Below are 19,782 nucleotides of genomic sequence, written 5' to 3'. Positions count from 1 at the left end.
AGGGCACATTTTTAAAGGAATTCTAATGAATTTTTAAGAATTCAAAATGGAATGTTTAAATCCAGAAACCAAGTAGTATAAAGACCCCATGCCCATGTACCCACATTCAGCTTCAGGCTCAGTCGGTTGAATGTTGACTCTTGAATTTGGCTCAGGTCATGATCCCAGGGTGATGGGATAGAGCCCCACATCGGGCTCTGCGCTGAGCATGGAGCCTGCTTAAGATTCTCTGTCTCCTCCTCTACCCCCTCCCCGGCTTGTGTGCTCTCTCTCTCTCTCAAAAATAAATTAAAAAACAAAACCAAACCCTGAGATCAAGAGTCACATGCTCTGCCCATTGAGCCAGCCAGGTGCCCCAAGTTGGAGAAAGTGAACCATGAACAGGAAGACGCAGACAAACCGACATTCCTCACAAGCTGCTGCTGGAGGCACATAAATGAGGCCATTTTTCTGGAAGGCCATTTGGCAATACCGTTTATTCCCGTAAGCTTAAAATGTCTACTTCCTTAGGCGTTTCCTCCAAGGCTATAGGCAGGAGAGTATTCAAAATCTGTTGGCAGTGAGGATGCTCATGTCCACATCAAGTCAGGAGTGGGACAGGGGAGATTAGCCAGCAGTGGAGCTGGATTAGATTTGTTGTGGGAGCTGGAGATGGCAGGTTCAGTGCTGCTGTTAAAAATGACATGGGAAGGGCACCTGAGTGGCTCAGGCAGTTAAGCTCCGACTTGGGCTTAGGTCACGATCTCACTGCATGTGGGTTTGAGGCCCGTGTAGGGCTCTGTGCTGACGTCTCAGAGCCTGGAGCCTGCTTCAGATTCTGTCTCCTGCTCTCTGCTCCTTCACCACTCATGCTCTGTCTCTCTCTCTCTCTCTCTCAAAAATAAACATGAAAACAATTTTAAGAAAATGACATGGGAGAGGGTGTCTGGGTGGCTCAGTTAAGTGTCAGCTTTGGCTCAGGTCATGATCTCATGGTTTATGGGTTCGAGCCTCTGCTGTCAGCACAGAGCCTACTTCGGATCCTCTGTCCCCCTCTCTTCACCTTTCCTCCACTTGTGCGCTTGCGCTCTCTCTCAAAAATAAATAAACATTAAAATTGCTTAAAAAAAATGATATGAGACGGGGCGCCTGGGTGGCTCAGTTGGTTGAGTATCCGACTTCAGCTTAGGTCATGATCTCACAGTTTGAATTTGAGCTCTGCCTCGAGCTCTCTACTGTAAGTGCAGAGGCCACTTTGGATCCTCTGTCCGCTCTCTTTCTGTCCCTCTCCTGCTCATTCATTTTCTCTTATTTCTCTCCCTCTTCCAGTCACTCCCTCCCTCTCCCCACCAATGAATAAACTTTATTAAAAAAAAAAAAAAAAAGATATGGGAGGGGCACCTGGCTGGCTCAGTCGGTAGAACATGTGACTCTTGATCTTGGGGTTGTAAGTTTGTGTCCCACTTTGGGGTGTAGAGATTACTTAAAAATCTTTTAAAAAAATAACACAAGAGATGTTCATAACCCAATGATACTGAGAACAGGTTAGCAAGCAGAACATGTGGTCCAGATGAAGTGCCCTGTGTGCACATGAGGAAGATGGAGCCATGGTCACAGATAGCTACCATAAGGTGGAAAGTCACATGTGTTCTGCCTTCAATGTGGATGTCCTCCCTCATCTGGGCCCTGAGTGGCACCACAGCCTTCCTAAGATGATTCTTTCCACCCCTTTTAAGAAGCATTCTCCTTTCAGTCTGAAACTGTCCTTCCAGATGGCTTTCCCACCATGCTGGTATGAGAGGCCCAGCCAGATGCTCCCTCCTCCATGCCAGGCCCTCTGGTTTCATACTTCTCTGTTCTTTCTCTTCCCTATTGGAGGTTTGGCTTTGGCATCATCCCCTTCTCATGAGCCCTGATGGCTCAGACCATGGCAATTCTTACTTCCTCTTGAGTTTGTAGGGCCCGCACTGGGTGCACCCTGGCATGTACTAAACAGATTAACTCTTTTTTGCTATTTTTACACTCATCATTATTTTTTTGCCTTGCCAACAGTATTATGAATTCCTAGAGTGTAGGATCTGGTCTTATACCTCTGTATCTCATTGAGCTCCTGGCATGATGCCTTGGCTTAGATAAGAGGTGCATAATAATCACAGGTAGGATGGTGGAAAGCAGTGCTGGCTTCTCTTCTGATGGCCTTCCAGGGCTTTCTCTCCATCAGTGCTACCTAAACATTGAACCACTTCGCATTCTGAGCCTTTTTTTTTTTAATCAAGACATTTATTTAAAGACGGAGAGTTCAGGGGCGCCTGGGTGGCTCAGTTGGTTAAGCATCTGACTTCGGCTCAGGTCATGATCTCCTGGTTTGTGGGTTCAGGCCCTGCGTCGGGCTCTGTGCTGACAGCTCAGAGCCTGGAGCCTGCTTCAGATTCTGTGTCTCCCCCTTTCTCTGCCCTTCCTATGCTCATGCTCTGTCTCTGTCTCTCAATAATAAACGTTAAAAAAAAAAAAAAATTAAAGATGGAGAGTCCAGGCAGTTAGTAGGTGGTTCTGTTTAACAGATAAACAAATGAGTATCCAATCCTGGAGAACAAAGAAGATACATTAGAAGCCCAGGCATAATAATCTTGAAACCTATACTGTGATGGAGATGCTCCTTTCCATTTTAATAACAAATCACTTGCTAACATGGTGAGGGTTAATAAAGATCACTGATTGAATGAGTTAAGTATCTTGAGGTGGCATAGCTGTTACTTAGAGCAGTGAGCCTTTGGAGAAGACATTTGACCTCTTGAAGTCCCTGTTCTCCTTACTCTGAGCTTTTTATTTTGAGAGTGTTTCAAACATGCAGAATTGTAAGGATAGTATAGAGTGCTTGGGTACACCCTTCCCTCAGGTTTACCCATTTTCTCATTTATACACATCTTGGAGCTCATGCTTGGTGAATGACAGCCAAGTTCCGTCTTGCTCCCTCCTCCTTCTGGACCCTGTTTTCTCTTTGCCCTTGGCCCCACAGTCTTCTCTAAGTTCCCCACCTGGGAATCTGCTGGGGGGGGGGGGGTGGGTAGGGGTGGGTAGGGAATAGGAGTGACCCGGCTGCCTTTGAGCTGACCCACTCGCATCCAGTCCAGGAGAGGGACAGGCAGGTGGGCACATCCAGACTAAGGGGCCTGGACCAGAACTCCCCCCTCTCCACACCTCCAGAGGCTCATCCTTCTTTTCTGCCCCCTCTCCCCTTTCTGACTCCCTCTCAATCCTCATCAGAGGTGATGTTTTATTGAGTGATCTGGCCACTGTGTGTGGCATGGAGCACCTGTTACAAAGAATGCCAGATTTGCTCTGAGAAACCCTGATGGAACACTCTGTGCCCTCCAAAAGCCATGGGTCTGCTCTGATTCATGCTGGAGGGATTCAGGCCTGTGAAAATGCAGAGCAAATCCTCACCAGGTGCTGTGTACTAGGAACTCAGGCTCAAGGCCAATCCAGTCCAACCTGAGGATGGGGTCAGGGCTCTGGTTGTCTCACATGGTGCCTCTCTATATTGAAGTATAACAAACCTACTTCAGTGAATGACAAAAGGACACATCTTCAGCATGACACTACCAGATGAATGTTCACACATGAAAACACCCCCTTAGCCACAGCCCAGGCCTGCATCTGGAACAGGCCCAGCACCCAGCAGGCTCCCCGCTGTGCTTCAGCCAATGTGCCCCCACTCTTCTGGCTTCCCAGGCCAGGGAGACGTTTGTTCCTAAACTTCCCTGTCATTGGAGTCACACCATGTCTGGCTTCTTTCACTCAGCAGCTTCTTTCAATTAGCATGTCTGTGATGGGTGATCAACCTTTTAGGTAGCCATTCTTACTTATGCCATGTGTCATCCATTGTGCAACTCTACCCCAGATCACTTCTCTGTTCTGTTCTACACTCGATGGACGTTGGGGTACAGTCTGCCAGACAGTTTTCCCAGGTGGTGTGTATCCATTTACTTTTCCCACCAGCCACGTGGGGTGTTCCCCTTGTCAGACATCCTTACCAACATCTGACATTGTCAAGGAACCTGCCTTTATAATAAGCATCCTTGTTGATTTTGAATGCATACTCAAATTTGAGACCCACTAGGTGCCACGACAGTGGGAAAGGAGAGGATGATTTAGGAGGGAGAGATCCTATATGTAAGGAAGCTTTGAAATTCGGCAACTGTGTGTACGTGCAGGAGGAAGGGGAGGAGAAAGACACAGATATGCACCCCTGAGGGAGATGGGCCCTGATTCTGTGCTGCTTCTGACAGGTGGGGTGCAAGGTGATGGTGTATAGGGACGCCTGGGTGGCTCAGTCAGTTAAGTGTCCAACTTCGGCTCAGGTCATAATCTCTCTGTTCATGGGTTCGAGCCCTGTGTCAGGCTCTGTGCTGACAGCTTAGAGCCTGGAGCCTGCTTGGGATTCTGTGTCTCCCTCTCTCTCTGCCTCTTCCCTGCTCGTGCTCTGTCTGTCTCTCTCTCAAAAATAAATAAACATTAAATAAATGAAAAAATTTAAGGTGATGGTGTGTGGAGTGTGTGGGGTGTCAACCCTTCCAAGGTGATGCAAGGAACAAACCTGGAAGAGCAGTTAGCTGCAGTTGTGAAGTGGGTAGGAGTGGCAGAGGAGGCCAGGCAGAAGGCTGTGGCGGTGGGTGTGGTGGGCAGAGGAGATGTGCGGAGAGACTGGGGTGGGGCGGTGTGGGCACGGGAAGCCAGTCCCAGCAGCTTGGGCCTGCCTCTGTCTCCTGTTTTGGTCATTGTGTTCAGGACTGATGGGTGCAGTACTTAATTCCCTTTCAGATAACATTGTAGAGGATTTCAAAACAGGAAGATGTTTTCCATACTCTCTCTACCCAGAGATGGCTATTGCTGACAGTTTAATTTTTTCTCTTCAGTCCTGCTTCTGTGGGTGTATGCTTTGATATGTATGTATTTTATTTATTTTTAAAATGTATTTATTTTTTAATTTTTTAAAATTTACATCCAAGTTAGCATATAGTGCAACAATGATTTCAGGAGTAGATCCCTTAATGCCCCTTACCCATTTAGCCCATTCCCCCTCCCACAACACCTCCAGTAACCCTGTTTGTTCTCCATATTTAAGGGTCTCTTAGGTTTTGTCCCCCTCCCTGTTTTTATATTATTTATGTTTCCCTTCCTTTATGTTCATCTTTTTTGTATTTTAAAGCCCTCCTATGAGTGAAGTCATATGATATTTGTCTTTCTTTGACTGACTCATTTCACTTAACATAATACCCTCCAGTTCCATCCACGTAGTTGCAAATGGCAAGATTTCATTCTTTGTGATTGCCGAGTAATACTCCATTGTATATAGATACCACATCTTCTTTATCCATTCATCCATCGATGGACATTTGGGCTCTTTCCATACTTGGGCTATTGTTAACAGATAGTGCTACTATAAACACTGGGGAGCGTGTGTCTCTTTGAAACAGCATACTTGTATCCTTTGGGTAAATACCTAGTAGTGCAATTGCTGGGTCGTAGGGTAGTTCTATTTTTAGTTTTTTGAGAAACCTCCATACTGTTTTCCAGAATGGTTGCACCAGCTTTCATTCCCACCAACAATGCAAAAGAGATCATCTTTCTCTGCATCCTCGCCAACATCTGTTGTTGCCTGAGTTGTTAATGTGAGCCATTCTGACAGGTGTGAGGTTGTATCTCATTGTGGTTTTGATTTGTATTTCCCTGATGATGAGTGATGTTGAGCCTTTTTTCATGTGTCGGTTGGCCATCTGGATGTCTTCTTTGGAGAAGTGTCTATGCATGTCTTTTACCCATTTCTTCACTGGATTATTTGTTTTTTGGGTGTGGAATTTGGTAAGTTCTTTATAGACTTTGGATACTGACTCTACCTGATACGTCGTTTGCAGATGTCTTCTCCCATTCCGTCGGTTGCCTTTTAGTTTTGCTGATTGTTTCCTTTGCTGTGCAGAAGCTTTTTATTTTGACGAGGTCCGAATAGTTCCTTTTTGCTTTTGTTTCCCTTGCCTCTGGATATATGTTGAATAAGAAGTTGCTGCAGCCGAGGTCAAAGAGGTTTTTGCCTGCTTTCTCCTTGAGGATTTTGATGGCTTTCTGTCTTAGGTCTTTCATCCATTTTGAGTTTATTTTTGTGTATGGTGTGAGAAAGTGGTCCAGGCTCATTTTTCTGCATGTCGCTGTCCAGTTTTCCCGGCACCGCTTGCTGAAGAGACTGTCTTTATTCCATCGGATATTCTTTCATGCTTTGTCAAAGATTAGTTGGCCATACATTTGTGGGTCCATTTCTATCTGGTTCTCTATTCTGTTCCATTGATCTGAGGGTCTGTTTTTGTGCCAAGATATGTATGTATTTTAAATATGTGAATATATGTGTGTGTGTATACACACACACACACACACACACCTGTTTGTTTATTTATACCTGTATATTTTTATACTTGAACTCTTTTTTTTTTTAACTTTAATTTTTTAAAATTTATACTTGAACTCTTGAGTTCAGTTTGAGTTTTGGCTTTTTCACAGCTCAGATTGTGTTCCTCTTCTGGGGGTGACTCTGGCTGGGACCTGTGTGCCTATGGCCCCGGTTTATATGAGGCATGGACACAGCAAAGCTTCTGGCCAATGGGACTCTTCCCGTGGTTGGGTTGTGAGGAACTGGACTGACCTGTGGTGTGGGAGCAGATTTCTTAAGACATTTATTGGTTGCTGCCTTCCAGAGGGCCATGCTTCCCTAGGCTGAGGGGGACTGTGCAGCCAGGGTGACTCAGAGTGCATGGTCACTCCCTGTGTGACAGCCAAGATGGCCTCACAGTGAGGCAGTCTTGGGAGTAAGCCTTCTCCAAGCTCCTCTGCACAGTCATCCTGCATGCTTGACACGAGCTTTTTATTTACTATCTTGTTAAAAGTTCCATTATGGCCTTTTCCAAATATTTGCAGAAGTAGAGATAGAAGAATGTTCTCTCAGGTACTTGGAGAGTTAGCAACATATGGCCAGTTTCACCCATCCCTCTCCACCCACTCCTGGACTATTTTCAATCACATTCCAGACACCATATGATGTCAACTGCTAGTCCTTGAGTGCAGATCTGTAGACGATAGGGCTTTACTCTCCAAATACCACAAAATCATGTGAGATAAGCATTTTAATAAATTATTGGCTTGGCAGAGAGAATCCTCAGCACGTGGTTGCAGGCCTGGAGCCCAGAGGCCAGTGCCTGAACAGGGATCTCGAGGACTCTCCTGGACCTGTTGAGGCCAAACCAGCAGATTGGAGTAAATGACAAAGTTTGTAAGTCTTCTGAACTAGCTCAAATAACAACATGCTCTTTTCAGGGCAATGATATTCTCTCTAGGAGTAGTTCTTCTGTTGATCCAGTTCATTGGGGATTGAGAAATCTTGAGGGCAGAATTTGGAGAGCTTGATCAAACAAACCAAGAGGAATGTGAGAAGAAAGTGCTTTCAGTCTCTTGTGTTTGTATGATTAAGAAATTTCTTTCTGCAAGACTAAAATATTCTTTCCTTACATGTAGGTGGCTGGCTAAATTCTGAAATACGGATTTTTATCTAGTTAGAAAACACTTTATATTTCTTCAAAAAGTCAGAGAACTGGAATGCAGAAGGATGGCAACAAAGAAAAGGAAGCAGTTGTGTTCTGCTAACGGCTACCTGTGAGGTCAAGAAGGCCCACTCCCTGTTGAGGCCAGGTGTTTGCATTGGTTACTATTGGTGATTGAACAATTGGTGTCTAGTCATTGCCTGCCTCCTAGACGAAACCACCTGGGGCAGTAAACCACTGCCACGGAACTGAGAGGAGAGGAGACCAAGAGAGGCACAGGAGGCTGCTCTGGAGCTTCCTAAGGACTTGGTGAAGGTCGAAGACCCGACTGAACAGTCCTGCGCTTTGGGGGGTGGGATGGACAGGAAGGGGCTTTTTCAGCTGGATGGGAGGATGCAGGGGACTGCTTTGCTCAGGACTTCTCTGACTGAGGGGCTGTGGAATGTGTGGTAGGCTTTTCGGGATGCTCCTGGGGTCAAAATTGGCAATGAAGCGTGAGCATCATGTCTCCATGTTGTCTGAGTCTGGAAGGATTAGAAAGGTGAAGGAGGGATGCCTGGGTGGCTCAGTTGGTTAAGTGTCCAACTCTTGATTTTCAGCTCAGGTCATGATCTCACAGTTCGTGTGTTCGAGCCCTGTGTTGCTACAATGTCAGCACACAGTTTGCTAGGGATTCTGTCTCTCTGCCCCTCCTGAACGCTCATGCTCTCTCTCAAAATAAATAAATGATAATAAAAAAAAGAAAGGTGGAGACCCCCCCCTTTTTTTTTAAGTAATCTCTATGCCCCACATGGAGCTTGAACTCGAGTCACATGCTGTACCCACTGAGCCAAGCAGGTGGCCCGAGGAGACCCTTATTAACAGCTGGTGTTCACTAAGTATTTCTTTGTGGCAGAGTCTGTGGCACACTCTTTATGTGGATTTTGTCATTGAACTTTCAGTTCTTATTTTATCAAAGTAATATATGCACATTCAGTTTTAAAAGTCAAGGAGTGGTAAAAGACAAGAAACCGTGGTGTGTCCCCACTCACTGAGTACTCCCCTGTGACTCTCTGCTCTTCCTTCTGGCATGTGCCTGTGATTCCGTGTAACGTGCATGTGCCTCTATCTCAGGTCATCACGTTTATGAGTTTCATAAATTATCTATTGACTTTCTCTGTAGCTCCCTTTACACAGCCATTAACTGTGCTTCTCCCTCGTTCTGCCAGTATTTTACCTTCTGGGTAAATCCGTAAGGAATACTTACGTTTTATGCCTATACAAATGATATCCTACAGATGACCATTATTTTTTTTCTCCAGAATTAAATTGCCTTCTTAAAAATGTGCCCAGTTTTCTGTGTACCTGTGGCTGACTTTTCCTGTATCTTCCAGTCACCGCTCAGTACGGTCATCCCCACGCTCAGTGCTGCCAGGCTGTCTGTCAGCTCTGGCTTTTTCCCTGGACTTCCCTCTGGAGCTCTCATGGGCACAGGCCAGAGGCAGTGCTAGTCTCTTGAGCTGCACAGCTCCATTGTTGGGTTTCTTGTTTCCTGTATCCTGTGGTGTGTTCTTTTTGGTTCACTCCCTCATCCCACTAGCTTCTAGAGAAAGAACTCAATTTCTGGAGGCCATGTCCATTTGGGTGCACATGGGCTTCTGGTTTGGAAATACTAACTCAAGGATTGAGAAGTGCATCCCGCTGTTTTCTTGTTTCTCGTGCTGCTGCTTGTGCGGGCCCAGCACTTCTCCCAGTGAGCTTCGAGGCGACTTGTCTCATTGCCACAACTCATGTCCGGTGCTTCAGGGAAAGTTCCTCCAAATCATGTCGTGTCACGTTCCTTCTGCTCCCTGTGTTCCCTCTGCCCCCCTGTGTCTGAATGTTGGCCCTTTGGTCCTCTTGTAATTTATCTTTTATCTTCTATATCCATCTCTTTGTCCTTTTGCTGTGTTCTGTGGGAGATTTCAGTTTTATCTCTGACTTTTCATTGCTAACATGCTTTTAATTCTAAGAACTCTTTGCTTTGCTTTTTGTAACCTGACTTCCTGTTTTGTAGACTCCTGTTCTTGTTAAATGGATGCAACATCTTATCTTTGGATAGTAAAGATAGTTTCTTGGCATTTTTTTCTCATGGGGTCTTCATCTGCCACGTAAGGGTGTCTTGGAAAGCCCTTGGTTGGTGGCTCACCTCAAGAGGACAGGGGTACCAGGAAGGCAGGCGGATGCTTTTAGCACGAGGGGCTTGTCCACTGGGAGCTTCCCCAGAGGTTCATGTAGCTTCAGGCTCTGTCTTTCCTCCAAAACACGGTCTTCTAAACACTGGGCTGTAGAGTGAAGGCCTGGGTGCTACACTGGAGGAAGCCACGGGTGGGCAGAAGGGAGACAGGTGGGCTTCAACAGTTAGTGTGGATCTAGACACTCAGTGGCCACATAGTTCACTTTTTTCATTATCCTCCCCTTGCCCTCTCACCTGGGTGGGTTGACCCCTCCCAGTCTAGTGACTCTTCTCCAGAGAATAAATCTCTGGTATCTGCTGGGGTGGGAATGGTTACCCAGCAGTGTGAAGTGGAGGAGGGGATGCGGGGAAGGCTTTCACACTGGAATCTTTCCATTTACCCTTGGTTCCTGAGTTCCTGGCACACCCTGTCCTGAGCTTTGCCAAAATCTGGAGCTGTCACTGGGTTGGCCCTCAGCCCTCCTCACTGTCACTTACTTAGGACTCTGCTTTCTTAGCTTGCCGTGTCTATCACCACTGGACCATCGGCTTTCTAGATTCTAAAATCCTGTTGTTGGAGCCATTACTCCTGTCCTTCCTGGCTTTGTGAGTTTGTGTTAAAGAAAAAATCCCCCTTTATCGGTAGTTTTAGTGGGGTTTTAAGATGGAACAAAATTAGACGTGCAGGTTCAGTTCCTTATGCCAGCCTGGAGGTTCATATTTAATTTTATTTTTAAATGAAATTATTGCAGGGAACATATTTATTTGCACTGTGGCTTAAGCTAGCTTAATTTAAGTCAAAACTCTGTTTCCTGCTCAGGACCAGTGTAGTGATTTGCTTTCCTTCTGGTCTGTCTTCACTTCCTGGCCCTTCTAGGGGTGGGCTCATAGGATTCCTCCTCTGGGGCAGGGCAGAAAGTTTGGGATAGGCCTCAACCATGGGCAATGCTTAGACCCAGCCGGCATTTAGAGAGGGTGGGACAGCTCTCTCTTGTGCTGGCCTGAGCTCTGCTTTACCAAACAGAGCATTCCTGGGCTGTGCCACAAGTGCTGGGAGCTTACCCCCACACATACACGACAATTGCACAGGCATGGGGTGAGGGTGGGGTGGGTGCTGTCCTGAGCACCTGATAGGGAAGCAGGGATGCCAGAGCCTTGCTTCTCTGGTATCAGCAGTGGACTTGAAGTGCCCAGGGTCTGGAGTATCAGGGGCACCTTTTCCTTATCTCTTTGGTAGATGGTTGGTAAAATTGTGGTAGGATTCTTTTTTAACTTGGCAAGATCTTTTTCCCTATATGGTGTCTGCTTTTGATGGTGTGCTTAGGAAAGCCTTCCTCATCCCAGTGTTATGTAAGTATTCTCCTGTTATCTTGAGCTTCATAAGATTGGGGCTTTTACACAAACAGGGTGAAGGGTCACCCATGTAAACTGCAAGGTCCTAGGTAGTTGAACAGACTCTTTGCACATGCAGGTGCCACTTCATCTGGAGGCTTCTCTTGTAGGGTGGGGAGAGGCGGGGCTGGCAAAATTCCTGCCCTGTGAGAGGTCAGTTGCTTGATGGTTGTGTGGTTCTCAAATGAGGAGAGGTTTCCTCGGGGCAGAACAGAAGCCTCACACAGATAGATGGGCATCCTGTCCATCTGAAGCTAGGAGGGTGAGTCTGTGACCCAGAGAGGAAAGAACCTTCCTGCTTTAGACAGCAGCAGGAGACCAGACGGGCTCGCTCTTCTGTGAATGTGAGCACACGTTCAGCAATGGCAGAGGTGGTTGAGTCTGGAGAAGCGTGTGGCATTGAAGAGGGTGCCGTCAGGAGAGGTGGAAAGACCCTTGGGTGTGAACCAGGGCCCTTTGGAATGGAGCATGATGGGAGGGTCAGGCAGCCGGAGAGCAGGGAAGGCCGCTTAATGTTTCTCATCAGCATACCCACTCAAAGCCCCTTCCTGAGAAGTGTGCAGCCGCTGGGGCACACTTCCAGGTGGCTCGGCTTCAGTAGGAGAGCAGCTCTGCCTGAGGGAGACTGCTGTCATCTGCTAGGAAGGGAGGGACACCAGCATCATCGAACGTTGGAGGTATTTTGGGATGCAGTCTTACTGCGCAGTTAGGCAGACTGCTTTCTGATTTCTGTAACACACCCTAGTGCTTCCTGTGTGCCAAGTGCCTGACATCATTAGTGTAATCCTCAGGCCAGCCCCATGAGGTAAGGACACACCGCATCTGTATCCAGATGCTGTATCCAGGGTCATCGGCTGGGGGGTGGAGTCGCAAGGGGCAGGCTGGGAGCATTAGCACACTTGGAGCTTACATCCATGCATACCTTCTCAGGACACAGTTTGCTAGTTTTTTTTTGCCTTATCCTGCACTGATTTGTGTTACAAAGAATATGAACCAACTCCAGTTGACAAATTGAGTTTCCCAATTTGGGGACAGAAAAAAGTGTAGGCCGGATGCTGGACAGGAGCTGTGCAGGCTGTGCCAAGGCTGGACCTGTCCTCACACCCTGACTCTTCTGTACACCTGCCTTCATTCTAACCACAGCCCTTTCAGAGAGCTTCTTTATGAGGAGCATGTGTGTGTATGTGTGGGGAGGAGATGGAGTGCCTCTGCCAAGACCCAGAGCTGGCCAGTGGCCAGGCTGGAATTTGAGCCCCAGTATGTGTGATTTCTGGGTGATTCTGGAGCCCAGGCCCTTCTTCCTCTGTCTGCTTCCTGCAGGTCCAGTGCCCAGCACTTCCACCCATCTTGGCACATACCTTTCCTGTCACCCTGGCTTCTGCTGCCTGGGTGTGCTTATTCGAGGATTGATTTCTCCTGTATCTGCCACACTGATTCTCGATTCTGTATATTGTGACCTGTCAAAATGCATGGCATTACCACTCCTTGTGTTAAAAATAGGCAGTTATTGGGGCGCCTGGGTGGCTCAGTCGGTTAAGCATCCGACTTCAGCTCAGGTCACGATCTCGCGGTCCGTGAGTTCGAGCCCCGCGTCCGGCTCTGGGCTGACCGCTCAGAGCCTGGAGCCTGTTTCTGATTCTGTGTCTCCTTCTCTCTCTGCCCCTCCCCCGTTCATGCTCTGTCTCTCTCTGTCTCAAAAATAAATAAACGTTAAAAAAAAAAAAAATAGGCAGTTATGTGGTACTGATTACTGCCTGCTGCATACCAATCTCTGCTCTCAAGGTGTTCATAGGACAAGCAGGGCTGACCGACAGGGAGCTGACAGTTCCCACAGGAGCTGCCTCGGGTGTGGCCAGGGTGACCATGAGGTTTCTCTGAGGCAATGAGTGGGGGTGCCTCGGTAGGAACATGGTTGGAGGGCCCAACAGGCAGGGCTGGGGGGATGGTTGGGCAGTATACTGGGCAGCAGGGCTCTGGGGGGCTGAGGGAGTGGGCTTCACAGCTGTCTGCCTTGCTGGTAAAGAGCGAGGCCCTTGAGGCAGGTGGGGACAGAGCCTGGGTCACTTCCCACTCCCACTGGCAGTCATGTGGCTTGGGAAGCTGGCAGAGGTGGTAGGAGTGGGACCGGGAGACAGAAGCCTATGAAGAAGGACCACCAAAGGTACAGTAAGAGATGGGGTGAGGACTTGGATTTTAAGGAACAGAAGTCAGAATTAGGAAGTGAAGAGGGGGTTCCCAGGTTTCCAGTGTGGGCAATTGGTGGACATAGAGCTGAGGTTACAGGGTTTTTTTTGTTTTGTTTTTTTTGTTTTTTGGTGTGTCACTGCCCTCTGCTCAGGCAGGGTCTGGACAGGAAGGGCCTCCTCTGACCTCCTGGGAGGGGAGTTCACAGGGCCTGTGGGGTAGATCAGGTCCTCCCCCAGGAAACTCTGGTCTAAACCAGATACCAGTTGAACCCTGACCAGGCCGACTTGGTGTAGCCATGGCAAACAGGAGGAAGCTATACCAGGGGAGCTGTGGAGCCCAGCTTGAAAGGGAGGACTGCCTGCTCCTGAGCCAGTGTCAGTCCTCCATCCATCTCAGAGGCTTGGGCATGCCCAGGCAGTGGCCACCAGACAGGCCCCTCTGTTATGGTGCTGCCACCTTCCTGTCAGCCTCAGGGTTAGGAACGGCTGCCTTGGTATCGGAACTGGGGCAGGACCACCGATTCGGGTCCACCCTTGTGAGCTGATGCTAGTTTTGCTCCCTGACCTCCCCCAGCTGGGCAGGCCCTTGGCTTCCCCGCACTGACCTCAGGCTTGCTTGTGTGTGGGTGGAGCTCACTAAGACTTGTTCTTCTAAGTTGTTTTCTCTGAGGCTGTAACCACCACTCTGTCTTTAGATCTATTTTCTTGTGTGCTAGTTTGACTTTGTTGAGTGACAGTTGCTGGAAGGGGTATGTTTTCTGGAGACAGAGGCTGAGGAGTGGCCATCCAGATTCAGCTGCTTCTGTAGGCATCGTGGGGACAGGGCACAGGGGGCTGTGGAGAGCAGCTGGTCCTGCATCTGCTTGGGGGCTGCCCTGAATGTGGGGCTGGGACCCACAGCAGCCTCATGCAGTGAGCACGTTGGTCTTTGGTACAGAAGGAGGAAGGGACACCACCCTTAACCACTGATGTGACAAACTGTTCCCTGTGCAGTTAGAACCAGATAATGGACGGCAAGATGCTGAGCTGGCTGAAAAGGAAAGGACAGGGCCTCCTTGGGGAAAGTGTGGGGTGGTAACAGAGAGCAGAACTGCCTGGTTTCTTTTTTGCCTCATCTTCTATTCTGTGGAGCGTGATCTGCAGACTAGAAACAGGAGCAAAAACATTAAAAAAAAATATGGTTTGCAGAACTGAAAATAGTGCTCAGGGCCCTCTTCACTCTTTAGCCAACAAACATGCAGGGCCTGTTTGGACAGGTGTTGTGTGCAGCAGTGGAAAGGACACGTACGTGACATGGGCCCAGTGCTGCCTCGCAGAGCCCTGGCTCCCGGCTGAAGAGTGGCCTTCCTCCTTGGCTCCATAGCTGCTCAGCCCCTTTGGTGGACGTTTATTCTAGTTCTGTTTGCTCTTGTTAAGGTGTGTATTCTAGCTTGTCAAGAGAGGCCTGTTTCTGGCCTCCTGTCTTGATGATGCTCCTCAGGTTCTTTGAGTCACAGCCAATGACCACACTGTCCGTGTCCTCAGTGGTGTTGCCCTGACCAGGATGGGGCAGGGCTCCTCCCTCCACACATCTGGGATCTGGTGCCTTCGGACCTGGCAAGGTCCCCCTGCTTCAAAGCTATTAAGCTGTTGTCTGTGTCTTGTCTCTGTGGATGGTGCCAGGTGTCTTTGCTGCGGTCAGAGTGCACGGAGTTTGTGTGGGGCCTGTGAGTCTGCTGACTCCATTAAAAGTGGCCAGCCAGCAGCTTGGGAGAATTGCTTTCAGCCAGCCAGGAGCCTGCCTAAGCCCTTGGAGATTGCTTGTCTTGGGCACAGAGCCCATCTGCGTAATCGAGTCCCCCTCTCAGAGCCCTCAGCCCTTCCTCTGCCTTTTTGTGCTTCACACCTTGGTTTCTGGCTCCACCTTCTATCCATGGCCTCTCCACTTCTTCTCAGCCAGCCTCCAGCATGTTCCACTGACCAGCAAGTACCCTCTTGCTGTGTCTACTTCTCTCCCCTCACCTCCTGCGGCTCTGTGGCCCTCAGCCCTGGCAAGTCTCCATGGCAAGGTTTGCCTCACACTGCTATTGGAAGGTGGGGAAGGGAACAAGTATGGCCTTGGGGGCTTGGGGGCACAGGTGAGTTGTCCTTCTGAAAGCGGGTTTGCTCAGTCAGTTCTCTTGTCAGAAATGCTCAGTGACTTAGAGCCTAACTGGGTGACGACTCTTGATTTCCACATATGGATGCCTGCCTCATGCTGGCTCAGTCCTCTGAGCCTGCCACCCTCACTTCCCCACGAGTTTGATCTCGTGTTGTCCTTCTGCATTGTTCCTTTTACTCCATTCTTGTGGCCCTGATCACATTGCCCCTCGTGCGTGTGTCTGCTCCATCCTGACTGCCTTGTTAACAGGAACATGTTGTTGCTTCTTTGCCTCGGTGGAGGTTGGGGAAGCAGATGGGGGTAGGGACTCTGAACCCATGTGTTTAATGAGTTACCCAGCAGTGTAATGGGTCAGTGTCATTTTATGCTTCTTTTACACATTAATACAGATTTGTCCAAGTCTTAGAATCTAGCCTCCTTTCTGAATTTAAAGATCACAAACATGATCCTGCAGCCCCATTTGCATACTCTTCCAGTACCCTGGGGTTTGCTTGTTTGTGTGGAGCAGTCAGTAGGCTTTCTAGCACCACTGGACCGGGCATGTTTATTTTTATTTTTATTATTTTTTTAATGTTTCATTTATTTTTGAGAGAGAGAGGGAAAGTGCACGAGGGTGAGTGGGGGAGGGGAAGAGAGAGGGAGACACAGAATCTGAAGCAGGCTCCAGGCTCTGAGCTATCCGCGCAGAGCCCGATGCGGGGCTCAAACTCATGAACCTTGAGATTATGACCTGGGCTGAAGTCGGACGCTTAACCGACTGAGCCACTCAGGTGCCTCTGGATCAGGCTTTTTTTAATTCTCCTGGGGTGAGGCAGCAGATCCCTGACGTGCTCGTTCATGTGTTTATCAGCATGCCCAACGCTGGGAAAGAGGGCAGGCTCTGAGCAGATGGGCCAGTCCCTGGGACCCAAGCCTAACATGCCCCTTCCTTTCTGACACACACAAATGTTCTTCTTAGCTTTGTGTGTGTTCGGCAGGGTGTGTGCTGCCATTCACAGGGAGCTCAAGCTTAGCTGGTGTACGTGGCTCTATCCTAGCAGAGCATTAGCCGGTGAAAACCTATGATAGCATTCTGTCTGTGATTGGGCATGTTTTGGCAAATGTGTTTTTAAGTGTTTGCCACATTTGTGGGGTTTATTTCCTTTGTCCAACCTGGAGAACCTGCACGTCCCACGTACTTTGGGAGGGACTAAGAGTTGACTTTGTGTGCCTCCTTTGTTTTACAGAGGAGGAGACTGGAGCCAGGGCCCCACGGTTCTTAATGCCAGAGTTGAGTGGGGACCCAGGCCACTCAGAGGGTAGGAAATCGAGGGTGCTGGCTACTCAGCCATCTGAATACACTTGATTTTGTGTGGGTTGTGAGTGACTCCTAGGGCCTAGATCCTCTGGTTCTTTGTGCTGGAGGTAGCTGCTTTGCTTTGTGGTGTCTGCCTTTACTGTTTTTTCCTTCTCATGGCTCTGCCCTCTTACTCCCTTGCTCAGCTTGCTTGCCTTTTATCGCTGTGCTGAGAGTCCCTCCCTTGATGCCTCTCCTGGACCTTAGCTAAGCTGGTATGCCATGGGACAGTGCCTCTTCCATCCAGGGGCAGTTGCTGTGCAGGGCCTGCTGGCCTGGAACCCTGCAGGAGCAGACTTATAGGCACATGTCAATATCTCTTCTTCTTCTTCTGTGTTACAGTGAGGATGCCATGAGAAAAGCTGGTGTGGCCCACAGTAAATCCAGCAAGGATATGGAGAGCCATGTGTTCCTGAAGGCCAAGACCCGGGTAAGGCCTTGGTGGGTGTAGTCACCCTCCCTGGCAGCGAGGCTTAGGAAGGGGAGGGTGCAGGGCAGAATCTGGAAGCTATCTGCCTATGGAGTGGGGGCGGGGTGGCTGCTCACTGATTGACCATGGGCACTGTCACCTTTACCGTCAGTATGCTGTCAGTCTTCCCACGTGTCCATGGTATACGGGCGGGAGGGTGGGGGGAGACATGCAGGATGTAGGCCTGGCCTGTGACTACAACCCCATTGCCAGCACCATCCATTCATGGTGGGCAGAGCCCAGCTCTTGTAGGGTGTTCAATGGGGTCCAGCTGTTCCTCTGAGGAAGAGTGCTCCCCATGGTGCTCACCGAAGCTCCACAGGGCTCTGACACGTGGGCCCAGAACAGTTCTTGTCATCTTTTGTTTAGTGCTAAAGGTGATGCTTGTGGAAGTTGAGGCCTTGAGCTAGGATCCAGGCCGAGGAATGTTACAGGTGGAGTAGTCAGGGAGGATTTCCAATGTATGAGCTCTCGTCCTGGGCCAGGTGCCATGGGCTTCATGTGACTACCTCCTTTCAATAGAGTGTTCTCCCCAGGGCAGAGCTGTTTTTGTAGAAATGAAGCAGAACAGGAACAAGGAAGCCAGCGGCTTGTCTAGTGTTACCCAGCTTATGCGAGAAGGGGCTGATGCCCAGCCAGGGCTTTTGTTGCACCACTGCACCTGCCCTGCCTCCCTCTCAAATCCTGACTGTGCAGACCCTCAGCTGCACTGGGTCTGCGTTGAGCACTTTGTTCCTGAGTGTGGTATTGGGAGTTCTAGAACATCGTTTCATGTCAAGAATTAAAAGCAGATGCTGTTAGGGGGGCCTGGGTGGCTCAGTCGGTTGAGCGTCCAACTTTGGCTCAGGTCAGGATCTCGCAATTTGTGAGTTCGAGCCCCATGTCAGGCTCTGTGCTGACAGCTCAGAGCCTGGGGCCTATTTCAGACTCTGTGTCTCTCTCTCTGCTGCTTCCCCGCTCATGCTCTGTCTCTCATTATCTCTCAAAAATGAATAAACGTTAAAAAAAAAAAAAAAGCAGATGCTGTTTGTGGCCCTCAATGGGATACTGGTTTGGATAAACCAATTTTTAAGACATATAGAGGTCAGTTCGGGAAATTTGGACATGGTCTGTGTGTTTAGATGAGGTGAACGTTTTTCAAAATGGAAAGATCAAGATTATCGGCTGGAGAAAGCAATTTCCAGAAGAGAAAGCAATTTCCAGAAGAGAAACCACCTGTATGATGTGTTTGTGACCACATGTAAGTGTAAGAAAGAGCGCTGAGCACTGAGATGTGAAGGGGTCTGCACTCTGGATATACGTAATAAACATTTTCTTGGGACACCTGGGTGGCTCAGTTGGTTAAACATCTGACTTTGGCACCTTTCGTGAGTTCGAGCCTCACATCAGGCTCTGTGCTGACAGCTCAGAGCCTGGAGCCTGCTTCAGATTCTGTGTCTCCCTCTCTCTCTGCCTGTTTGCCCGTGCATGCGCGTGTGCGATCTCTCTCTCTCTCTCTCTCTCTCTCTCTCTCTCTCTCTCTCAATAACTAAACGTTTAGAAAAATGTTTTTAAATAAATAAAAAATAAATAAAATCTTTAGAAAAAAACACACACATTTGTGTAGAAGCTTTCCTGTTGACATACCATTTTCATTTCTCTTGGGTAGATACTGAGGAGTAGAATTGCTGAATCATATGGTAATACTGCCAGGCTGTGGGTTTTGTTTTTTGTTTTTTGTTTTTTGTTTTTTTAAATAAAGATTTTATTTTGGGGGCACCTGGTTGTCTCAGTCAGTTTGTTAGGTGTCTGACTTCGGCTCAGGTCATGATCTCATGGTTCGTGGGTTTGGGCCCCATGTCAGGCTCTGTGCTGACAGTTCAAAGCCTGGAGCCTGCTTTGGATTCTGGTCTCCCTCTCTCTCTGCCCCTTCCCCACACATTCTCTGTCTCTGTCTCTCAAAACTAAATAAATACTAAAAATTTTTTTAAAATTTATTTTTAAGTAATCTCTGTACCCAATGTGGGGCTCAAACCCACAACCCTGAGATCAGGAATTTCATGCTCCACCTACTGAGCCAGCAAGGCGCCCCGCCAGACTTTTTGAAAGCAGTTGTGTCATTTTGTGTTCCCATCAACAGGGTATGAGATTCCAATACCTCCACTCCTTAACACTTGTTATTGTTTGTCTTTTTTTTATTATTATTATAGCTGTCATAATGAGTGTGAAGCAGTATCTCACAAAAATTGTGGTTTTGATTTGCATTTCCTGGTGACTAATGATACTGAGCATCTTTTCATGTGCTTGTTGGCCGTTTGTATATACTCTTAGGAAAATTGTTTATACAGATCCTTTGCTGATTTTATTTAATTTTATTTTTTTAATTAAAAAATTTTTTTTTATTACGTTTCTTTATTTTTGATAGGCAGAGAGAGACAGAACGTGAGTGGGGGAGGGGCAGAGAGAGAGGGAGACACAGAATCCGAAGCAGGCTCCAGGCTCTGAGCTGTCAGCGCAGAGCCTG

General features: G+C 48.3%; 1 protein-coding gene across 3 annotated transcripts in view; it reads left to right on the top strand.

Annotated features, from left to right (window-relative positions):
* The window catches only part of MED15 (mediator complex subunit 15), a 65,811-nt gene that overhangs the window by 5,874 nt on the left and 40,155 nt on the right, over positions 1-19,782 (top strand). For 2 of the 3 annotated variants that reach the window (XM_040465111.1, XM_040465109.1), the window contains exon 2: positions 17,153-17,240. The exons of the other annotated variant lie outside the window; for it this stretch is intronic. In XM_040465111.1, the coding sequence (XP_040321045.1) occupies positions 17,153-17,240 (88 nt within the window). The remainder of the gene's footprint in view (positions 1-17,152; positions 17,241-19,782) is intronic. 3 annotated transcript variants of the gene reach the window in all.

Source organism: Herpailurus yagouaroundi, unplaced genomic scaffold, assembly GCF_014898765.1.
Source record: "Herpailurus yagouaroundi ecotype Mexico unplaced genomic scaffold, PumYag 545, whole genome shotgun sequence".
NCBI classification, from domain to species: Eukaryota; Metazoa; Chordata; class Mammalia; order Carnivora; family Felidae; genus Herpailurus; species Herpailurus yagouaroundi.
Note: the sequence above shows the minus strand (reverse complement) of the source record. Positions and strands in the feature narration are given on the sequence as shown.